The following is a 19382-nucleotide window of genomic DNA, read 5'->3' on the forward strand; positions in this document are numbered from 1 at the left end:
AGAAGATTCTGCAGAGCATCCTGAAAACACACAGGCTCTTGATGATGTGTTAGACACCTCCTGAATACCCCCAGACAGAATCTGGAATCTATGTGCCTGGGCTAGACAGTGATACTGAGTTAATATCACTCCATCTATACTTTGCCGCTGGCCAAGTCTGAGCACCTGTGTCCTGCTCTCTCACTGGCCTGGTGGGGTCCCCAGTCTCGAGGGAAGAGGCCTTACCACGTTTCATCGCTAGAGGGCACCCGCCCAATGGGTGGGGAAGTCACGTGTGGCCCCCAACCTTCATCCTTTCAGAAATAAAGGATGTTTTTGAGAAAAAGTTGCAAGAGATGAGACAGAATATTCTTGCAAAGCAGGTATTTTCTTGCAAGACAGACCATCTTCCAGCATGCATCTTGGAAGATGATCTTTCATGAGCACTCACAGAACAGAGTTGCAGCCACATTCAATAACCAAAGTCCATCCCTTGGGTACTTTCTCCCTCTGGGTCTCTCTGCCGTCCCAGAGAGATGACCGCATCGATTCCAGAGGTGACACCACTCTGAGTCCACTTCTAGGGCCTTTGTTCTAGTTGAGCATTTCATTGTTAAGGTCTAAAATCTTGCCACATGGAGCTTTTAAGATTTCTAGGGATTTCTATTAAGAAAAGCACGGCTGCTTTTCCCAACTGTTCAGAATTCATTCAGTTGAAAAGTTACCCAGGAGGAGTCCCTATGTTTGACTTGAAGAGGGAAGGAAAAAATAAAACAAAACCAAAACCAAAAACGAAGTGAAAACACGTTCTTCTTGCCTCTTGCTAACTCACTGTTCCATCCTATCAAGATACCTTCCACCTGGGCCTCCAATTTGGGACGCTGGGAGCTGGCCTGGGAGAGGTGGGGTAAGAAGTTCCAAGCAGAGCCTTTTGGAGGCACGGCGATGAGCCTGCTAAGAACTCACTGGAGAGGGCAGGGGCAGGACAGGGTACCTTCCCAAGTAGCTCTGCTCAGGCACGTCTGGTCAGAAGACCTGCCTATTACTTGCTGTGTGGCTTTGGGCAAGCCATCCAACCTCTCTGAGCCTCAATGTTTCTCAGCTGTCAGATGAAGAGCTCATCGTATCCTCACGGGGTTATTATCAGGCTGAGTGAAATAAGATGGTGGATTAAAAGATGTTGCCAATGCGAGTTGCGGGGAGAGCGTACACCTGTGCTGGATCTATCATCAGTTCCATAAAAGGGTCGTCAGGTGGGCTGAGCCACGTGTGCTTAGAACAAGTAGGCATTTAAGACGAGTGAATGTTGGACTTTTCAACACGTTGTTTTGCTATTGTGTAGGCATAACGTAAGCCGCTGATTGGGTTTTTGCTTCACGGCCTGGGTTGGGAGCTGTACTCTCCTGAGCTGAGCAACCATCTCTCCTGTAGTTTCTGCATAAACAGGACCCAAGGAGATTCTGCCTTTGTGGTTAGTCTCAGCCCAGCCTGGACAAGCTTAATGCTCTAGAAAGAAATACCCCGCCTCAAAAAGACACCTGCCTCTAAACTGGCTCGAGGCCCATCGCCTTCTACCAGGCATTCCTCTGCGGCTCGGACCCCAGCCTGTCTCAGCCCAGCCTTGTGCATTGAGCAGAACCTTCAGGGTGGAGCCCGCTGACCGTCTTGTTCTTTCCCCTTGGCCTGTCGAGGAAGTCCCAGAAAGCACAGCTGACTTAGGGAAGGTCTGGGAAAAATCTCCCTGCTTTTGGGGGGGTAGGGGCGGGGGATGAGCCAGGGCTGAGGAGGAACTCTGAAGACTTTGTAGATTGCTCTCGACCGCCTCAGACACTCTCGGCACGGCGTGGAGAGGATTTGTGCAAACATTTCCTCTCTGGACCAGGAGGAATGCAAGAGGAGACAGCCTGCCGTGCATCTTGGACTGCTAGAGAGATGTACCCTCACTTGTGAAGGTGCACGAGGAAGATGAAGCTGGGCTCAAGCAGGGCAGGGCCTGGGAGAGGAAGCGCGGGACTCCTGCCTGGCGTCCCCGAGCTGCCCATGGGCATCCCTGCTCCCTGGGGGACCAGTCCTCTCTCCTTCCACAGGAAGTGCTCTCTCTGGGCCCCTGGGAGGCTCTTCCTCACCCTGGTCCTGCTGGTTTCCATCAAGCAAGTAAGAGCAGTTCATTATTATTGTTGTTATTATTATCGGTTGTGTGTGTTTCCTGATTTTTTTTTTTAAAGAAGCAATTTAGGCCTCATGTAAGAAATCTGGAAAAGAGAACACAGTATTAAGAATATAATGAGCCACCATAATCCTAGCATTCAAAATCACTGTTCATATTTGGCATATTGTCCTCAAATATTTTCTCTATGCCTTTTTTTTTTTTTTTTTAATACAACAGCTGGTATTAGGTAGTATAAAACACATTGTATCCTGGTCCCCCCCTACACCCCGCATCATATTATAAGCATTTCCCTGCGTCAATGTGAATTCTGCAAATAGCATTTACAATTGCCGCATATATCCTTGTTTGTCTTCAGTATTCTCCCAGGTTTGAGTATTTAGGTTGAGCAAATCCATTTTTCTTTTTCCTTTCCTTTCCTTTCCTTTTCCTTTTCCTTTTCTTTCCTTTCCCTTCTGTTTCCTTTTTCCTTTCCATTACAAAAATATAGAATGCTAATTGTTTTTTTAAAAATATGATTCAAAGAAGTGAAATGAAAACTACAAATCACTCTACTTCCAACAGCTAGAGATCACCCTCATTCACATTTGGGGGCTTATACTTGCAGACATTTTTCTACCATCGTTTATGGACAATTTTTTGTTTGTTTGTTTTTTGAGATGCGGTCTCGCTCTGTTGCCCAGGCTGGAGTGCAGTGGTGCAATCTTGACTGACTGCAACCCCCACCTCCCAGGTTCAAGTGATTTTCCTGCCTCAGCCTCCTGAGTAGCTGGGATTACAGTCACCCATCACCACCTGGCTAATTTTTGTATTTTAGTAGAGACGGGGTTGGCCAGGCTGGTCTCGAACTCCTGACCTCAATTGATCTACCCGCCTTGGCCTCCCAAAGTGCTGCGATTATAGGCGTGAGCTGCCGTACCAGGTCTCCATACAGTTTTTTCTTTTCTTTTTTTTTTTTTTTTCAAAAAAAAAAAACAAACACAGGCACATACTGTAAATATTATTTTGTAATCTGCTTTCTTCATAACAAAATACACTAATAACACAACTGACATTATTATGGAGCACTTGCTCTGCACTGGGTTGAGTGCCAGGTGCCCTCCATTCCTCATATAATCTCCTTCTGTGTTCTCAGCAACCCTGTAGTCGGAGGTTCTCTTGTTAATCCCCTTTTACAGATGAGTAAACTGAGTCTCGGAGAAGTTGAGCAACATTCTTCCATGTCAGTAGATGTAGATCCGTGGTATGATATTTAAGGGCTTTAAGGATTTGTTGTAATGTATTTATCCTCTATAGCTGGGCATGCTGGTAGCTTGCTTTATTCTATCCAAGAAGATTAGACCTTCGTCCTCTTTCCAAGTTTCCATTTGGATACCGGGCTATGGGCAGTATAAAAGGATGACGGGAAGGAACCCCAGTTCCACTCGTCTGAGTAAAGAAAGTAGCCTAAGGAATGGCTCAGGCCGGGCACGGTAGCTCACGCCTGTAACTCCAGCACTTTGGGAGGCTGAGGCAGGCAGATCACGAGGTCAGGAGTTCAAGTCCAGCCCGGCCAACATGGTGAAACCCCATCTCTACTAAAAAATGCAAAAATTAGCTGGGCGTGGTGGTATGTGCCTGTCATGCTAGCTACTCGGGAGGCTGAGGCAGGAGAATTGCTTGAACCAGGAGGTGGAGGTTGCAGTGAGCCGAGATCACATCATTGCACTCCAGCCAGGGCAGTAGAGTGAGGATCTGTCTTAAAAAAAAAAAAAAAAGGAATGGCTGTCTTCCTCCTTTGTTCCATAGGCAGGGTGAGTCCCTGTTCATGGTCTTGGAATTCTAAACCCCTCCAGCCCTCATGTAGGGCAGGCTGTGGTACCAGGTCTCATGAGGGTTCACCTCAGGCTTTCTTTGCTGCAAGCCTGGGGCTACAGACACAGATAACCCCTGCCAGATTTCCTACATCCAGGATCCCCTAGAGGCTGCTTTCCAGCCCTCATGGATTGTAAATGTGAGCCCAATGAATGGTTTCATGGAATTCTTGCCATCATGGCAGCCTCTCCCCTAGTGACCAGAACATCCTTAAGGCAGGTGGCCCTGGCCTGCCTCTGGTCCCAGGACTTCAGTCTGTTAGTGATGGGGCCACTGGTGGGAGACTTGATTCAGAACCTTCATCCTTGCTTCCATTCTCTGGATATCTCATATCAACACTGAGTGAGCGCACCCAGCTTATCGTGTAGTTTTGTTCACAAATGTGAACAATGGCTGACCACATGCCAAGCCCTGAGACAGCACTCGGGATATTATCATAATATGCTTCCTCACACCTCATCTTACTTAATCCTCAACACAAGCCTCTGAGACGCGTGTTATTACTGAGCCCCTTTTACAGATGGGCAAATGAAGCTTCAGAGGAGTTAAATGGTTGCCTTCGATGCTGTAGCTCCTAAGCACTGTGCCTACCCGGGGTGTTTGAAGCCCTGTATGTTTTCTTCTGTAGCGTTCTTGGGAGTTGTTGATGTATGAATATTTATGTTAGAAAACGGAATCTGCAGAGCCTCAGGCCGGCTTACCAGGCTGAGAAAGCCACACCTTGGCCCTTTCACTCTGGTATTTTTATAATCAGTAACATGCCCGCTGGCAGCGTCTGCTTCCACTCTCTGCCACCCAGTCTGCGTTTTCAGAGCCTTTCTGGCTGGCTGTCCTCTGGGTGTGTCTGTAATTCTGATAGCCTTACTCTTGGTTCTCCATCTTAACCCCCGTATTCCTTTTCTAGATGTTTATATTACAAGGCTTTGGGAAGACTTTGATGATGAATTCTGCTCATAGCCTCTTTCCCTGCATGGAATATAAATGACTGTGGTGTGTGTTTTGGCAGGAAGTCTTCAAAAAATTCACTTAATGAGAAATTCTCAGGGATAGTTTAGTTTCTAAATTCAAGCAGGGAAGTAGTGTTATCCCCACGCCATCTTCTCCCACACTCATTTATTTAGCAGTTGCTTTGGCATGAAAAACATAAACTAAGGATTTTTGAGAAGTACATTGTGGCCCTTTTATACATGGATGGCAGGAGGGTAAAATGGTGTATATTTAAAATTTTTAATTATTTTTTGGCGAGGGTAGACAGTTTGACAATCAAAAACCTTTAAAACTATGTGTATTCTGTGACCCAGAAATTCAAATTCAAAGAATTTCTAAGAAAATAAAGATGTGCTCTCAAATGTTCAACTATGAGGATTTTAATTACAGCATCATTTATATCAGTAAACATCTTAAAACAACATAGACATTCAATGCTAGAGGATTTAAAAACTAAATTATATCACATTTTTTTCATAGAATATTATGCAGCTGTTAAAAGGATGCTTTACTTCATTTATCATTTATTTCTTGAAATGGAAATATATTCACGATATGGGTCTTCTAATGAAACATAAAAGGCTTTGAAACAATATTCCCTTTGAAGTTACAATACAAAAGAAAAGAAAGAATGAATGTGTACAGAAAGAAGAATCTGGAAGTAGATGGTAATTTCTGAGTAATGAGATGATAATTCCACCTTCTCCCCTTTTTTGCAGAGCTGTGACTTCTATTTCATCTACAGTGAAGCGTATTCCTTCTCTAACAAAGAAAAACAGATTTATTTAAAGAGAGTCAGTGCAAGGATTTCTCTTTCCTTTTCCTCAATCCCTTATGGCCAAGTTCGTTGCTGATGCTGGTTGCCTATGCAAGGGAAGAGAAATCAAGGTCAAGCTGGACTTTTCCAGTTGGAAAAAAAATCACCCGTGTATCTTCTTTCCTCATGACTTTGGGAATCTGGCTGTGATTGAACTTGGATGTACCTCTTGTGTTTTTTATGTCTTTAGGGCAAGGACTGGGAAGACAGTCTGAGTTTGTCCAGCTCCCCTAGACTGACAAAATTCCGTACTTTTTAGTTTTAGTTTGTTTTTCTGCTTTTGGTTATGGCTATTGGCCATGGCAAAGAATGGACGATAGGGGAACATTACACCAGAGACTGATTTTATTGTCTCTTCCTTAATCAGGTCCCGGGGAGGTCCCTGGGGCCATAAATAGTACTGTGTCCCCCAGTGGATCTTACATTGATGACCTGAAGGATTCTAGAGGCTAATTATTTGTTTGGCAACTCATCTGCTAAATTTGTAAAAATGATTTAGAGTCAGTTACGGTGCCATTAAAGATGTTTACATCTTTAAACAATATGTTAATAACTTACATGCTTCCTCTTGGGCCATAACTCAGAGAGATATATTAATAGAGATTCCAAACTCATAGGAAACTGAAATCAAGGGATAAATGCCAATTATTGTACCATTATTATTACTTATTGGATAATTGCATGGTTCTCAAACTGTGTGCTTGTATACCCGAGGCCACCACTGTGAACTCACAGGGGTGCTATGAGATACTTTAATTTTTCAAGGGAAGTACAGTGATATGTAGCATTTTCCAGACACTGTGCAAACTACTAGCTCAAGGTATTCATGGTGTTAATATTAGATCTCACCTCCTCCCTTTTGATGATGTTGTTTCTTTGCAAAGCTGGATTTTCCACAGGTCCTGTGATTAAAAACCAAGTAGTGCACAAAAATCAGTGTGGAACAGGAAATAAAGGTGGTGGCATCCGATCTGATCCTAAAGCTTGAGAAGTTGTGCAATGCACAGCAGGCACTAAGCTGTTAAGGCATAAATATTTATTAAGTTGTTTGGACTGACTTACTTAATGAGTGGGGCTTTAGATACATCTTTTGGCCTAGAAGTGCTGTGGAAAAATTACTGAGTCAATAAGTTTGGGAACTGCTGGTCTAATGACCACACTAGCTCTTCTTCAAAAAGTTGGCTGTGTGATTGTTGCTGCACTCCCTACTGGTATACCAGTCCTACCTCATTCTTTTGGGATAACCCTAAGTCTACCTGGCCCTAGAAAGCATTTGAGTTTGTTGCCCCTTGTGAGAAGAGAGAAAACCTTAAAGCCAACTGATTAACTGGGCGATCTTAGCCCAGATCATTTATTGAACCCTTCCTCATCCTCCATCCCACAACTGAGCCTCTGAAAATGGACAGCAAGAGCATTAACTCCCGCCCTGTGCTGGGGGCTTGTATTCAGAGATGAAAGACACATCTCAGTCCTCAAGGAGCTTATGCAGTAGGGAGGAAGATGGATAAGTGGCCCACCAATGACACTGCGGTGTGATGGGCCATAGGGATCGGTCATGCAGGGGAAGGGTGACAAGCTCAAGACTCAGGGAGACAGGTGGTTAAGTATGGCCAAGGGTCTCTGGGCTTGAGTTGGGCTTTGAAGGATGAATAGGAGTTCACCAGGTGAAAATGAGGGCAGAAGCGAGTGCCAGTGGGAAGTGCAAGGATGAGAGGTCATGAAGGAGCACGACTTGGGACAAGGATGGCTGAGAGGCTAAATCCTGAGGCCACAGGCCTTAAGTAAAAGACTGTAGGCAGGAGAGCCCTGTACTCAGCTCTGTCCTGTTCTCCTGTCACTGTGGAGCAGTGTGGAGGGTGGATGGTGGCCCCAGGCCAGAGGAGGAAAGGCAAGACAGGGTTGGACAGGAGAGATGTTAAGGAGGTGGGGTCGATGGAACCTGGACAAGGGAAAGGAAATTGCCCTGGATGACTCCCCGTTTCAGGTTTGTAATGGAGAGAACTGAGCCACACAGGGCAGAAGCTCGTAGGGAAGCCAAGGACGACAGACCAGAATGCCCTTGGCCTTGTATGCCAGCCAGTTATATAGCTTTCATCTCTGGAGCAGATTCTAAGTCCTTTTTAGGGCAGGGGCTCTGTGTCCCTCATCTCTGTATCCTAATTCCTCCTTAACACAAGGCCTGGCCCACAATAGGTGCCTGATGAACAACAGAAGAGAGAGTCCTTTTGAAAATCAAACGAAGGCCAGGCATGGTGGCCTTTGAGAGGCCAAGGCAGGAGGATCATTTGAGCCCAGGAATTTGAGACCAGCGAAATCCTATCTCTACAAAAAATACAAAAATTAGGGCTAGGCACGGTGGCTCACGCCTGTAATCCCAGCACTTTGGGAGGCTGAGGAGGGCAGATCACAAGGTCAGGAGTTCGAGACCAGCCTGACCAACATGGTGAAACCCTGTCTCTACTAAAAATACAAAAATTAGCCGAGTGTGGTGGTGCATGCCTGTAATTTCACCTACTCAGGAGGTGAGGCAGGAGAATCCCTTGAACCCAGGAGGCGGAGGTGGCAGTGAGCCGAGATCACGCCACTGCACTTCAGCCTGGGCGACAGAGGGAGACTCCATCTAAACAACAACAATAACAACAACAAAAATTAGCCAAGCATGGTGGCGTGTGCCTGTAGTCCCAGCTACTCAGGATGCTGAGATGCAAGGATCACTTGAGCCTGGGAGGCAGGGGTTGCAGTGAGCCGAGATTGTCCTACCACACTCCAGCCTAGGCAACAGAGTGAGGAGACCCTGTCTCAAAAAAGTAAATAAATAAAAGTGAAATAAAAAGTGGTCCAGGTACACAAGTAGAAGCTGTGACACAGCCCAGTCATCTGGAAAGCCCAAAACGTGCTGTATTTCTAAGATTCAATGGTATGAAATAGTCAACGTTAGAAAGGAAAAAAATCCCAAGTCCTCAGTAGCTTGAGTAAGTCTCTTAGACACTTCTCTTTATACTGAACCCACTTCCAAACTGACTTCTCAAAAATAGATCTGTGCCGGGTGCGGTGGCTCATGCCTGTAATCCCAGCACTTTGGGAGTCTGAGGCGGGCAGATCACGAGGTCAGGAGATCGAGCCCATCCTGGCCAACATGGTGAAACCCCATCTCTACTAAAAATATGAAAAAAAATTAGCTGAGCATGGTGGTGTACACCTGTAGTCCCAACTACTCGGGGAGGCTGAGGCAGGAGAATCGCTTGAACCCAGGGGGCAGAGGTTGCAGTGAGTCAACATCGCGCCACTGCACTCCAGCCTGGTGACAGATTGAGACTCCGTCTAAAAAAAAGAAAAAGAAAAGAAAAGATCCTATAATCTGAACAGAAAAAATCATGGTCACCTCCAGAGCAGAGAATCTGTCTACTCAGAACCTTTGACTTGGGACCTGCAGATACCTGGGTGATGCAGGTTCCAGCAATTATCTGGCCCTTCTGTCACACTGTTGCATCTTAGTGTGATGCGTCTCTCTTTGGGATCTACATAGTCTCAGAAGCGTGCAACTATTCATGTGGGAGGATGCAAAAGTTTAGGATAAGAATATTGTGTACTCTTGAAATGTCAACTTCACTTAAAGGTTTTTAAATTGTTTTCATATTTGTATTAAAGCCAATATGATTAGATTATGGAGTGAATGCAAAATTTATATGTACTGTTAAGATAGAACATAAGATGCCGAAGAAAGGCTGTTTCTTTGCTGTGGGCCATTGTGGGCACTTCAGTGGGAAGGTTGGAGAATCATGGTGTGAAGTGACAACAAGGCCACATCTGTACTTGGTCACTGGGGGTGACCATGTTTTTGTTTGCTCAGGTTACAGGATCCCTCCTTGAGGAAACGACTCGGAAGTGGGCTCAGTACAAACAGGCGTGTCTGAGAGACTTACTCAAGGAACCTTCAGGTAAGCATGTGTATTAGTTATCCGTGGCTGTGTAACAAATGGTCCCAAAGCTTAGTGGTTCAAAACAGGAACCAGTCGTTTATTACCTCTCATGGTTTCTGTGGGTGAAGAATTCAGACAGGGCACACTGGGGATGGCTTGTTTCTGCTCTGTAATGTCTGGAGTTTAGCTGGAAGACTCCCATGGCCTCTACACTTGACCAGGGCTTCCATACAGCCTGATGGTGGGGTCTTAAGGGCCTGCCTAACCAAAGACTTTCATGCCTTGGCCTTGAAAGTCATACAAGATCACTTCGGCCATGTTCAACTGGTCAGACAGCTACAAAGCTCTACCCAGGCTAAAGGAGCAGAAACACAGACCCCATGCCCCATTGTAAGGAAACATATGAAACCAGATGTATGTGGATGTGACCATCTTTGATAAAAGCCATCTGCCATGGCACACTCATCACCCGATCACATGATATGTTTAGCTGTCGTATATTAGCCTGGGAATCTGTTAAAGGAATGGGGGTGGGGGGTGCCCCATCTCCCAGGGAGTTAACTAAATCTGAAGAGTAACATTTCTCTTATCCAAGGTGACACTAAGTTCAGAACATTCTAGCAAATATGTAATAGTTGTCTGCAGGCTGACTCTTTGGGTGCAGCCACGTGCACCATGCCCATCTCCAAAAGAAAAAAAGAAGAAATTATCTTGGCCCATTGCCTCTGAGCTCACTGAGGACAATCCCCAGCTCTGGCTTCTTTCAGATCATTTAATTCAGAGGCCTTGAGATTGACAGGACACTGTGAACTCTCCCTTTTTCTTCACCCAAAGGCAGTCCCAGGCTTTAAGCCCTTGTCAGCTCCCTCTGAAGACCTCATGGGTCCAGGCAGGTTGTAGTCAAGCCTTGAGGTCAGCTGCAGGAACCACCTCTCGTTTTGGAGAACGCTGCTTTCTGAGGTCAAGGTAAGGCAGGCCTTCATCCAGAGCCATGCCATGCACAGCTCAGGTGAGCACTGCCTTACCAGGTGCTGACACCTGGCAGCCAGGTCGATACAGTGTCCCAAGGCAGCTCATAACACCATGGTGTTTCTCGGGTTTCAATGCCAGGAACCTGGCCTTCTTTTTTTTTTTTTTGAGACAGAGTATTGCTCTGTCACCCAGCTAGAGTGTGGTGGCGTGATCTCAGCTCACTGCAACCTCCGACTCCCGGGTTCAAGTGATTCTCCTGCCTCACCCTCCCGAGTAGCTGGGATTACAGGCACACGCCACCACACCCAGCTAATTTTTGTATTTTTAGTAGAGATGGGGTTTCACCATGTTGGCTAGGATGGTCTTGATCCCCTGACCTCGTGATCTGGAAACCTGGCCATTTTAGCCTAATAGGGAGCAGGTGGTGGGGAATGGTGCTCAGCTTCCGGGATGTCAGGAGCTTGCAATATGAGAAGTTTGGGACCTAGTCTGAAATACTTCCATTTGATTCCGGGAAGCCCATAATGCAGACTTTTAAGATTGTTGCTTCCAGTTGCCAAACACCAGGGTAAATCACCCCCTGAGATGGTCCAAATATCTAATAATGATCATTGAATTAGTGCTCAAATGGAGAGAGATGACTATACAGTACTTGTATTGGATCTGTGTGACCAAGGACCTTGAGTTTATAGATCCCCTCATTCTGCTGGTCTTTTTGCACATTCACAGAGTAAATGTATCCTGGGATCTAACTGGTGAAGGTTTGATGATTGTTTAGCTGATTGTGGAACATAAGGGACCGGCTGAGCCTCCAAGTGTCCTCCTGTCCCCAAGTTTCTGTGAAAGTTTAGTTCACGTCAAATAAAGTAAAATCGGTATCATGTGTACATTGACGTAATTGACCAGAAGTCAAGTTGGGCAGACAAATGCACGTTGTGTGGGGCTGCATTCAGCATTCCTGTGGTCCCCAAATCATTCCCCATCCTTGACTCATCTAGAGAGTGGGCCACCCATGCTGGTTTCTGCACAGGTTACAACAGCTTCCAGTGCCAGGAAGGTGGGCTCCCATGGTGCCTCTGCCTCCATCAGTGGCATCCCTGTGCTGAAACACCAATGTTCATCAGACCCTTCTTCTCTCTATAGGCATATTTTGTAACGGGACGTTTGATCAGTACGTATGTTGGCCTCATTCTTCTCCTGGAAATGTCTCTGTACCCTGCCCTTCATACTTACCTTGGTGGAGTGAAGGTAATAAGTCTTGTTTTTATCAATTTACCCCAACCAAGTGCTTTTCTCAAATCCTCTTTCCCCACAAACAGTCCCCGTCTAAGCTCTCAGGAATACATCTTCCTTCTCCTCTTCTGTAATTCTTCTATTCTGGATGTTCCATTTATTTTTATGTATGTATGTATATATTTATTTTTGTGGTTACATAGTAGGTGTATATATTTGTGGGGTACATGAGATGTTTTGTTACAGGCATGCAATGTGAATAGGCATGGAGAATGGGGTATCCATCTCCTCAAGCATTTATCTTTTCAGTTACAAACAATCCAATTACACTCCTTAAGTTATTTAAAAATGTACGATTAAGTTATTATTATTATTACATATATATTTTTTGAGATGGAGTCTCGCTCTGTTGCCCAGGCTGGAGTGAAGTGGCACAATCTCAGCTCATTGCAACCTTCGCCTCCCAAATTCAAGCCATTCTCCTGCCTCACCCTCCCGAGTAGCTGGGACTACAGGCACCTGCACTCAGCTAATTTTTTTGTATTTTTAGTAGAGACGGGATTTCACCCTGTTAGCCAGGCTGGTCTCAATCTCCTGACCTCAGGTGATCTGCCTGCCTCAGCCTCCCAAATTGCTGGGATTACAGGCATGAGCACCATGCCTGGCCAATGAAGTTATTATTGACAATCGTAACCAGTTGTGCTACCAAATAGTAGGTCTTATTCATTCTTTCTATTTTTTGTACCCATTATCCCTCCCAGCCACCCACCACCCTTCCCAACCTCTGGCAACCATCCTTCTACTCTCTATGTCCATGAGTTCAATTGTTTTGATTTTTAGATCTTACAAATAAGTAGCTCTCCTACTTCAAAGCTTCTAGAGTACAGATCCAGCAGCCACTAAATTTGGCTGCAGTGGGGGTAAGAATGGCCACTGTCATGGAGAGGAGAAACAGGTGAGGGAGAAAGATTGGGATGCTAACCTCTACACAATTTTTGACTTGTTCGATGGGGAGGAAGGATTTTTAAAGTACCCTTTGCATTCACATCGAAAGGAGGTGCCAATGGGTTAGTGCTTTTAACTCCCATGGGACTTGGATGGAGAATGTAACCACTTAGCTTGCTCTGATCCTGTTTCAAGGAAATAAACATGACTTAGATACCCCGGATAACATCCCATCCCTACCAGCCCCAGAAGCCCGACCTCTTCGTTATTTTATTCCGGAAGAGGAGGGAGGTGATTACTGGTTAGATTCCCGTTGCCTTTGACCACAGACCACCGGCAAATATAAGGACAACTAAAACGGTTTTCAGGAAACGTAAGTGGTTACAAAGCTCCAGGCAAAACGAGGTGAGAACCAGCTTCTGAGAGGGTGAGATGTATTTTCGTATTTAATTTCAGCCCCATTAATCATCCTATCGTGCAACTTTGGTTTCAATGTTTTGAGCCTCTGGAGCAGAGAGAGAGATTGTTTAGAAGGAAGATACATTTCTGGGTGGGAGAGTTACTGACCTATTTTATGGAAGTGTTCTCTGATGAAATCCAGTTGGAATCAGCCCAAGAAGCATGAGAATGTGAGATTTTAGGGAGGGTGGAAGAGATAACTCGCTGGATCGGAGGGCTCTGAATGACTCAGGCACAGTCCCCCTGGGAACAGCTGAGTGAGGGGAAAGAGCACTGGGTGTGGAGTCAGGAGCCCCGAGGTCAGACCCAGTCCCTCTATTTTACACTTTGGAGACTTTGGGCAAATTCCCACAGCCCTCTGAGCTTCTGCTTCCTCATCTATGAAAGGAAGGAGACTTGCTAATTCTGAAGGTCACTCTGAGGATTAAATGAGAAGGCACTCACAGGGCGCGTCGCAGAGCTGCCGCTCGGTCCGTGGGAGCTGAAGCTGAGTCCAGGAAGGACCCCCTTGGATTCCTTCAAGTCTTGAGGCCCCAAACACCCAGACTCTTCAGTAGCACGTGGAGCCGATCCCCACTTCTCTGCTCACTGTCTACCTGTCCCTCTCTGCTCACTGTCTACCTGTCCCTTTCCAAGAGCTAAAAACACAGATCCATTCCACTGTAAGAGAAAATCAAGTGTTCAAAAAGCCACATTTACAAAGAAGTTAAATTAAAGGCTCTTTAAAAAAAAAAAAAAAAGGTTGTGGGCTTCTGGAATGTGAAGGCAGTGTGATTTGCAAAAGGTAGGAAGTTACTCTTCCACCTGCCATTCTGTGCACTAAATCTTTAGAATCCAAATGGATCCCTGCAGCGAAAAGAGAATGTGGAGACCATGGAAGGGCGCAGAGAAGCACATGTGCAAATGCAAAGTGGAGGAGAGAGAAATGAGCATGGTCATATCAGAAGAGGGAGCGCCTGGCCTGTAGTCCCAGCTACTCGGGAGGCTGAGGCAGGAGAATGGCGTGAACCCGGGAGGCGGAGCTTGCAGTGAGATGAGATCGCGCCACTGAGTGCCTGATGGCAAACAGAAGCTGTTAACTGACGACTGGGGCTGGGGGCTGATGACGAAGGAAACTGGGTGTTAGTCACTAGGGTTTCAAACTCTTCTGTAGAGGAGGATTATGTGGAGCCCCAGAAGGTGTTAAGGCATAAAAATGGAGCTCAAGTTGTAGTCTGGGAGAATGACGTTAAGCGCATGTAGCTATTGGACCGAGAAATGGAGGAAGCAGGGAGGAGAGTGGCGAGACTACTATAGTGTCCCAGAAAACGTCATGCTAAGGGTCTGGATTCGGCCAAGGGCAAGAGGGCGGAGAGAAGGAGAAAGATTAAAGTGTTGGAGGTGGAATGCTCAAGACTTGTCATCAATTGGAGTAGAAACTGAGGGACAGAAAGGAGTAGAAAATGGAAGAGAGGAAAACAAACTCCTCTTCCTTCTCCTCCTCCCCGTCTCTTCCCCATCTAAGGAATGGTCTCAGGGTCCACCTGGCCCCACCCAAGCCCACATCTCAACCAGTGGGTAGCCAGGTCCTCTGGCTCCTCCTCTCCTCCATCCCTCACTGCTGCGGGCTCACCAGCACCCTCTGCTGCTTTTCCATGGCCTCCTCACGAGTCCCTGCCTCAGATCTGGCCCCCTCTAGGCACCTTTGGAAAAGCTCATATTCATCATTCATATTCTGTCTCCCCCTCGCATACAAGACCCCCTGCTGCCTGACCCCGCCGACCTCGTTAGCACTCTCCCCCACGTTCAGGGTTCTCTGCACTTCAGCCCAATGAGCAACGCCCAGGCTCTGCACCTGGTCCAGCTCTTGCCACTCAGTACCTCGGCTCGCACACCTGCCCAGGAGGCTTCCTCACAGGCTCTGGCCATGTTCCTCTGCCTATAAAGCCCCTTGCAATTCTCAGCTCCGTCCTTTCCTCCTTCTAGAAGGTTTTTCAGACCTCACCCCTCAACTACAGACCTCTCCTCCCTGCGGCCTCTTTTTTTTTTTTTTTTGAAACAGAGTCTTGCTCTGTTGCCCAGGCTGAGTGCACCTATCTTGACTCACTGCAACCTCTGCCTCCTGGGTTCAAACAGTTCTCCTGCCTCAACCTCCCAAGTAGCTGGGATTACAGGTGCGCACCACCGTACCCAGCTAATCTGTGTATTTGTAATAGAGACAGGGTTTCACTATGTTGGCCAGGCTGGTCTCAAACTCCTGACCTCGTGATCCTCCCGCCTTGGCCTCCCGAAGTGCTGGGAATACAGGTGTGAGCCACCGCGCCCGGCCTCTGAGGCCTTTTCTATACCTGTGCAGTCTTCTGTCTTAGCATTTATAATCATTTACAGAGATTTTTCTTTGCACTCCCCCAGCCAGAGCTGAGCCCTCTTCATATGTTTGCGTTCCCAGCACAAAGCATTATGGCTAGCACAGGCAATGCAAGTGGCAAGAGACATTCTTGCCATTCACTCATTCAACTAATATGTATTAAGCACCTGTTGTATGCCATGCATTATTTTTAAGTGCTTGGGATATATTAGTGACAAAAACCAAGTAAGAGCTCCTCATGGGGCTCACATTCTCGCAGGAGAGACAGACAGTTATCAATAAGCATCATAAATAAGTGCAGACGATGTTTGAATGTGATCTGTGTTAAACAAGATGGGGAAGGGATGGGAAGGTTGGAGTGGGGTGATGGGTCGCAGCTGTAAACTGGATAGTTAAGGAAGTCTTCGACGGCAAGGTGACGTTTTGGTGAAGATGTAAAGAAGGTAAAGGTTTTAGAGGAAGGGTGGGTGTTCAGGATGGAAGGAGACAGCAGGTCAGTGGCTCTATATGGGGACCATGGCTGGCCTGTTCCATGAAGAGAAGGAGGCAGACGTGGCTGTGATGAAGAGGGGAGAGAAGCAACAGGTTATAGCAGAGAGTTACGGGCCAGGTCTTAGGGGGCTTTGTGAAAGGCCGGAAGAGTTTTTCTCAGAAAGCCCTTGGAAGATCTGGAGAGAAGTGTGACATGATGTGGCTGATTTTTTTTTTTTTTTTTTTGAGACAGAGTCTCCCTCTGTCACCCGGGCTGGAGTGCAGTGGCACGATCTCAGCTCACTGTAACCTCTGCCTCCCGGGTTCAAGTGATTCTCCTGCCTCAGCCTCCCGAGTAGCTGGGATTACAGGCATGTGCCACCACGCCTGGCTAATTTTTATGTATTTATTTATTTGTTTATTTATTTTATTTATTTTTTTTTTTGAGACAGAGTCTTGCTCTGTCGCCCAGGCTGGAGTGCAGTGGCCGAATCTCAGCTCACTGCAAGCTCCGCCTCCCAGGTTCATGCCATTCTCCTGCCTCAGCCTCCCGAGTAGCTGGGACTACAGGCGCCCGCCACCTCGCCCGGCTAGTTTTTTGTATTTTTTAAGTAGAGATGGGGTTTCACCACGTTAGCCAGGATGGTCTCGATCTCCTGACCTCATGATCCGCCCGTCTCAGCCTCCCAAAGTGCTGGGATTACAGGCTTGAGCCACCGCGCCCGGCCAATTTTTTATTTTTTTTTTGTATTTTTAGTAGAGATGGGGTTTCACCACGCTGGGCAGGCTGGTCTTGAACTCCTGACCTCAGGTGATCCACCCGCCTTGGCCTCCCAAATTGCTAGGGTTACAGGCATGAGCCACCGCACCCGGCCTATGTGGCTGGTATTTTATTCAGCTTGCTCTGACTGCTGAGTTGCCTACAGATGTGAGGGGCAGGGCCGTCAGAGGAGCCCCATCTCCCAGTGAGAGATGATAGTTCCACGGGATGGAAGCAGGAAGTGAAAGTGGCAGTCAGATTCCATGTACAGAAGAAGGCAGGGATGACAGATTAGCTAGAGGACCTGAGGAGGGCTATGAGAGACAGAAGGGGAGGGTGACTCTGAGGTTTAGGGCCAGGGGACTGGAAGGATGGGTTTGCCATCCACTGAGGTGGTAAAATAGGTGGGTGGAACAGATTTTGAAAAGAAGAAAAAGAGTTTGGTTTGGAGTGTGTTGTTTGAGATGTCAGTTAGACACCCTACCTACCAAAGGTGTCAGTGGAGCCGGGAGTTGTACCCTTTGGTTGTCCACTCATTAAATTCAGCAGATAGTTACTGTTGGCCCATGATGTGCAGGGCCAGGACTAGGAAGGACCAACAGATTTTGACTTCTCATTTGCAAGCCCAGCCTCTAATCCTCCAGGTGGGAGGACCTTCTGGGACAGATGTGACTGAGTCACAATGGCAGTCTGTCTGGGCACAGGGATTTTTCTCATCGTTTTCACACACCCTTTCATTTCTTCCCAAATCCTTCCCAAATCATGGAGAGTTGGTAGTAATTATTATCCCAGTTCCTGATGAAAACGCAGGAAGGTGGCCGGGCGCGGTGGCTCGTGCCTGTAATCCCAGCACTTTGGGAGGCTGAGGCGGGCGGATCACGAGGTCAGGAGATCGAGACCATCCTGGCTAACACGGTGAAAACCCGTCTCTACTAAAATTGCAAAAAATTAGCCGGGCGTGGCGACGGGTGCCTGTAGTCCCAGCTACTCGGGAGGCTGAGGCAGGAGAATGGTGTGAACCCGGGAGGCGGAGCTTTCAGTGAGCTGAGATCGCGCCCCTGCACTCCAGCCTGGGCGACAGAGAGAGAGACCCCGTTTCAAAAAAAAAAGAAAACGCAGGAAAGCTTAGAGGTTTAGGAGAGCTAGGCCCAGGACACACTCATGCATGGATGATGCATCTGGCGTCAGTCCCGGTCTGTCAGCCACGTGCCCACCACTTTCTCTTCTTCATGGCATGAGCCTCAGGAAGAGATGCCCCACCTAGCAAGCATCGGGAGCCCAGATTGGCGTCTCCCAGCTGGGCTGAACCTTGGAGGGCTTGTAACATCTCTGAGTCACCAGAGGCTGTTCGAATTCCAGAGACTTTGGGTAAACACAGCAGACATTAGCAGACCATGGTGTGTTACAAAATTGAGAAGCTTCCATGTTTTTCCTTCCATCCCAAATAAACAGTGAGGATGTTAATGAGCCCCCAAAAGGGGAAGTGAAAATCCCTTGTCCCTGGGATGTTCCGCAGCTCTGTGGCACGCTCAGGGGAACGGGCTGTGCGTTCTGACCTTTCCTCCGGAGCTTTGTTTACTTTCAGAGAGCTCAGGAAGGGCCTACAGACACTGTTTGGCTCGGGGGACTTGGCAGACGATAGAGAACGCCACGGATATTTGGCAGGATGACTCCGAATGCTCCGAGAACCACAGCTTCAAGCAAAACGTGAGTTTGCTCCAGCTCAGTGAGGAGGCATCCAGGGTCCAAACCACCCTCCTCCGGGACACCCCAGTGGCCTGCTGGCTCCAGGGGCCACACAAAGAGGCTTCTCCCAGCGCCTCTCCCCGGGGAAGCTAAGGAAGGTCCTGCAAAGCAGCAACCCTCATGGCGGCCGTGGAATTTCTTCCACGACTAGGCTGACTTGCAAAATCCTAAGAGAAATCGGTCTTCCAGGGTCGATCCTGGCCTTTGCGCTTGCTGTTCCCCGTCCTGGAGCACCTGTCTGAGCTCCACGGTGGCCGGTTCCTTCTCACCATCCAGGGTTCAGTCCAAATGTCCCCTTCAAAGAGAGATCTTCCAGGATCACCTGATCCAGAGGGTGCCCTCTGTGGTTGCTTTCCTACCACATCCCCCCAACCCACCACCCACAACTTTGACCCCTTTATGGCGCCTGCCCCTCCCTGAAATTCTCACATGTTGCCTATTATCTAGCCCTCTCGCCCCAATGTAGATCCACTGGTGACAGAGGACTTGCTGCCTCGAGGGGGTGGCATGGCACAGGGTCTAGGGTCAGCCAGTCCTATTTTCATTTCAAATAGTAAGAATGTTAATGAGCCCCCAAAAGGGGAAACGAAACGTCGCTTATCCCTGGGATTTTCCACAGCTCTGTGGCATGCTCAGGGGAACCGTCCGTGTATTCATATCCAGACTCTGCTCTTCTTGGCTGGCTGTGAACCTGGTGCAAGTTGCCTCATCAACTTGGGCCTCTG

At 47.4% G+C, this 19382-nt stretch overlaps 1 protein-coding gene across 3 annotated transcripts in view; it reads left to right on the plus strand.

Annotated features, from left to right (window-relative positions):
* Positions 1 to 854: 854 nt before the first annotated feature.
* Positions 855 to 19382, plus strand: part of GLP2R (glucagon like peptide 2 receptor) — a 68377-nt gene continuing 49849 nt past the window's right edge. Inside the window, exons 1-5 of one of the 3 annotated variants that reach the window (XM_077970357.1) lie at positions 1235 to 2133; positions 5707 to 5781; positions 9655 to 9742; positions 11840 to 11944; positions 18497 to 18618. In XM_077970357.1, the coding sequence (XP_077826483.1) occupies positions 1945 to 2133; positions 5707 to 5781; positions 9655 to 9742; positions 11840 to 11944; positions 18497 to 18618 (579 nt within the window). In that variant the 5' untranslated portion in view covers positions 1235 to 1944. Of the gene's footprint in view, positions 2134 to 5706; positions 5782 to 9654; positions 9743 to 11839; positions 11945 to 18496; positions 18619 to 19382 lie in introns of all 3 variants that reach the window. The other 2 variants (XM_001113520.5, XM_077970359.1) reach the window with 2 other exon arrangements.

This window comes from Macaca mulatta, chromosome 16 (genome assembly GCF_049350105.2).
Source record: "Macaca mulatta isolate MMU2019108-1 chromosome 16, T2T-MMU8v2.0, whole genome shotgun sequence".
NCBI classification, from domain to species: domain Eukaryota; kingdom Metazoa; phylum Chordata; class Mammalia; order Primates; family Cercopithecidae; genus Macaca; species Macaca mulatta.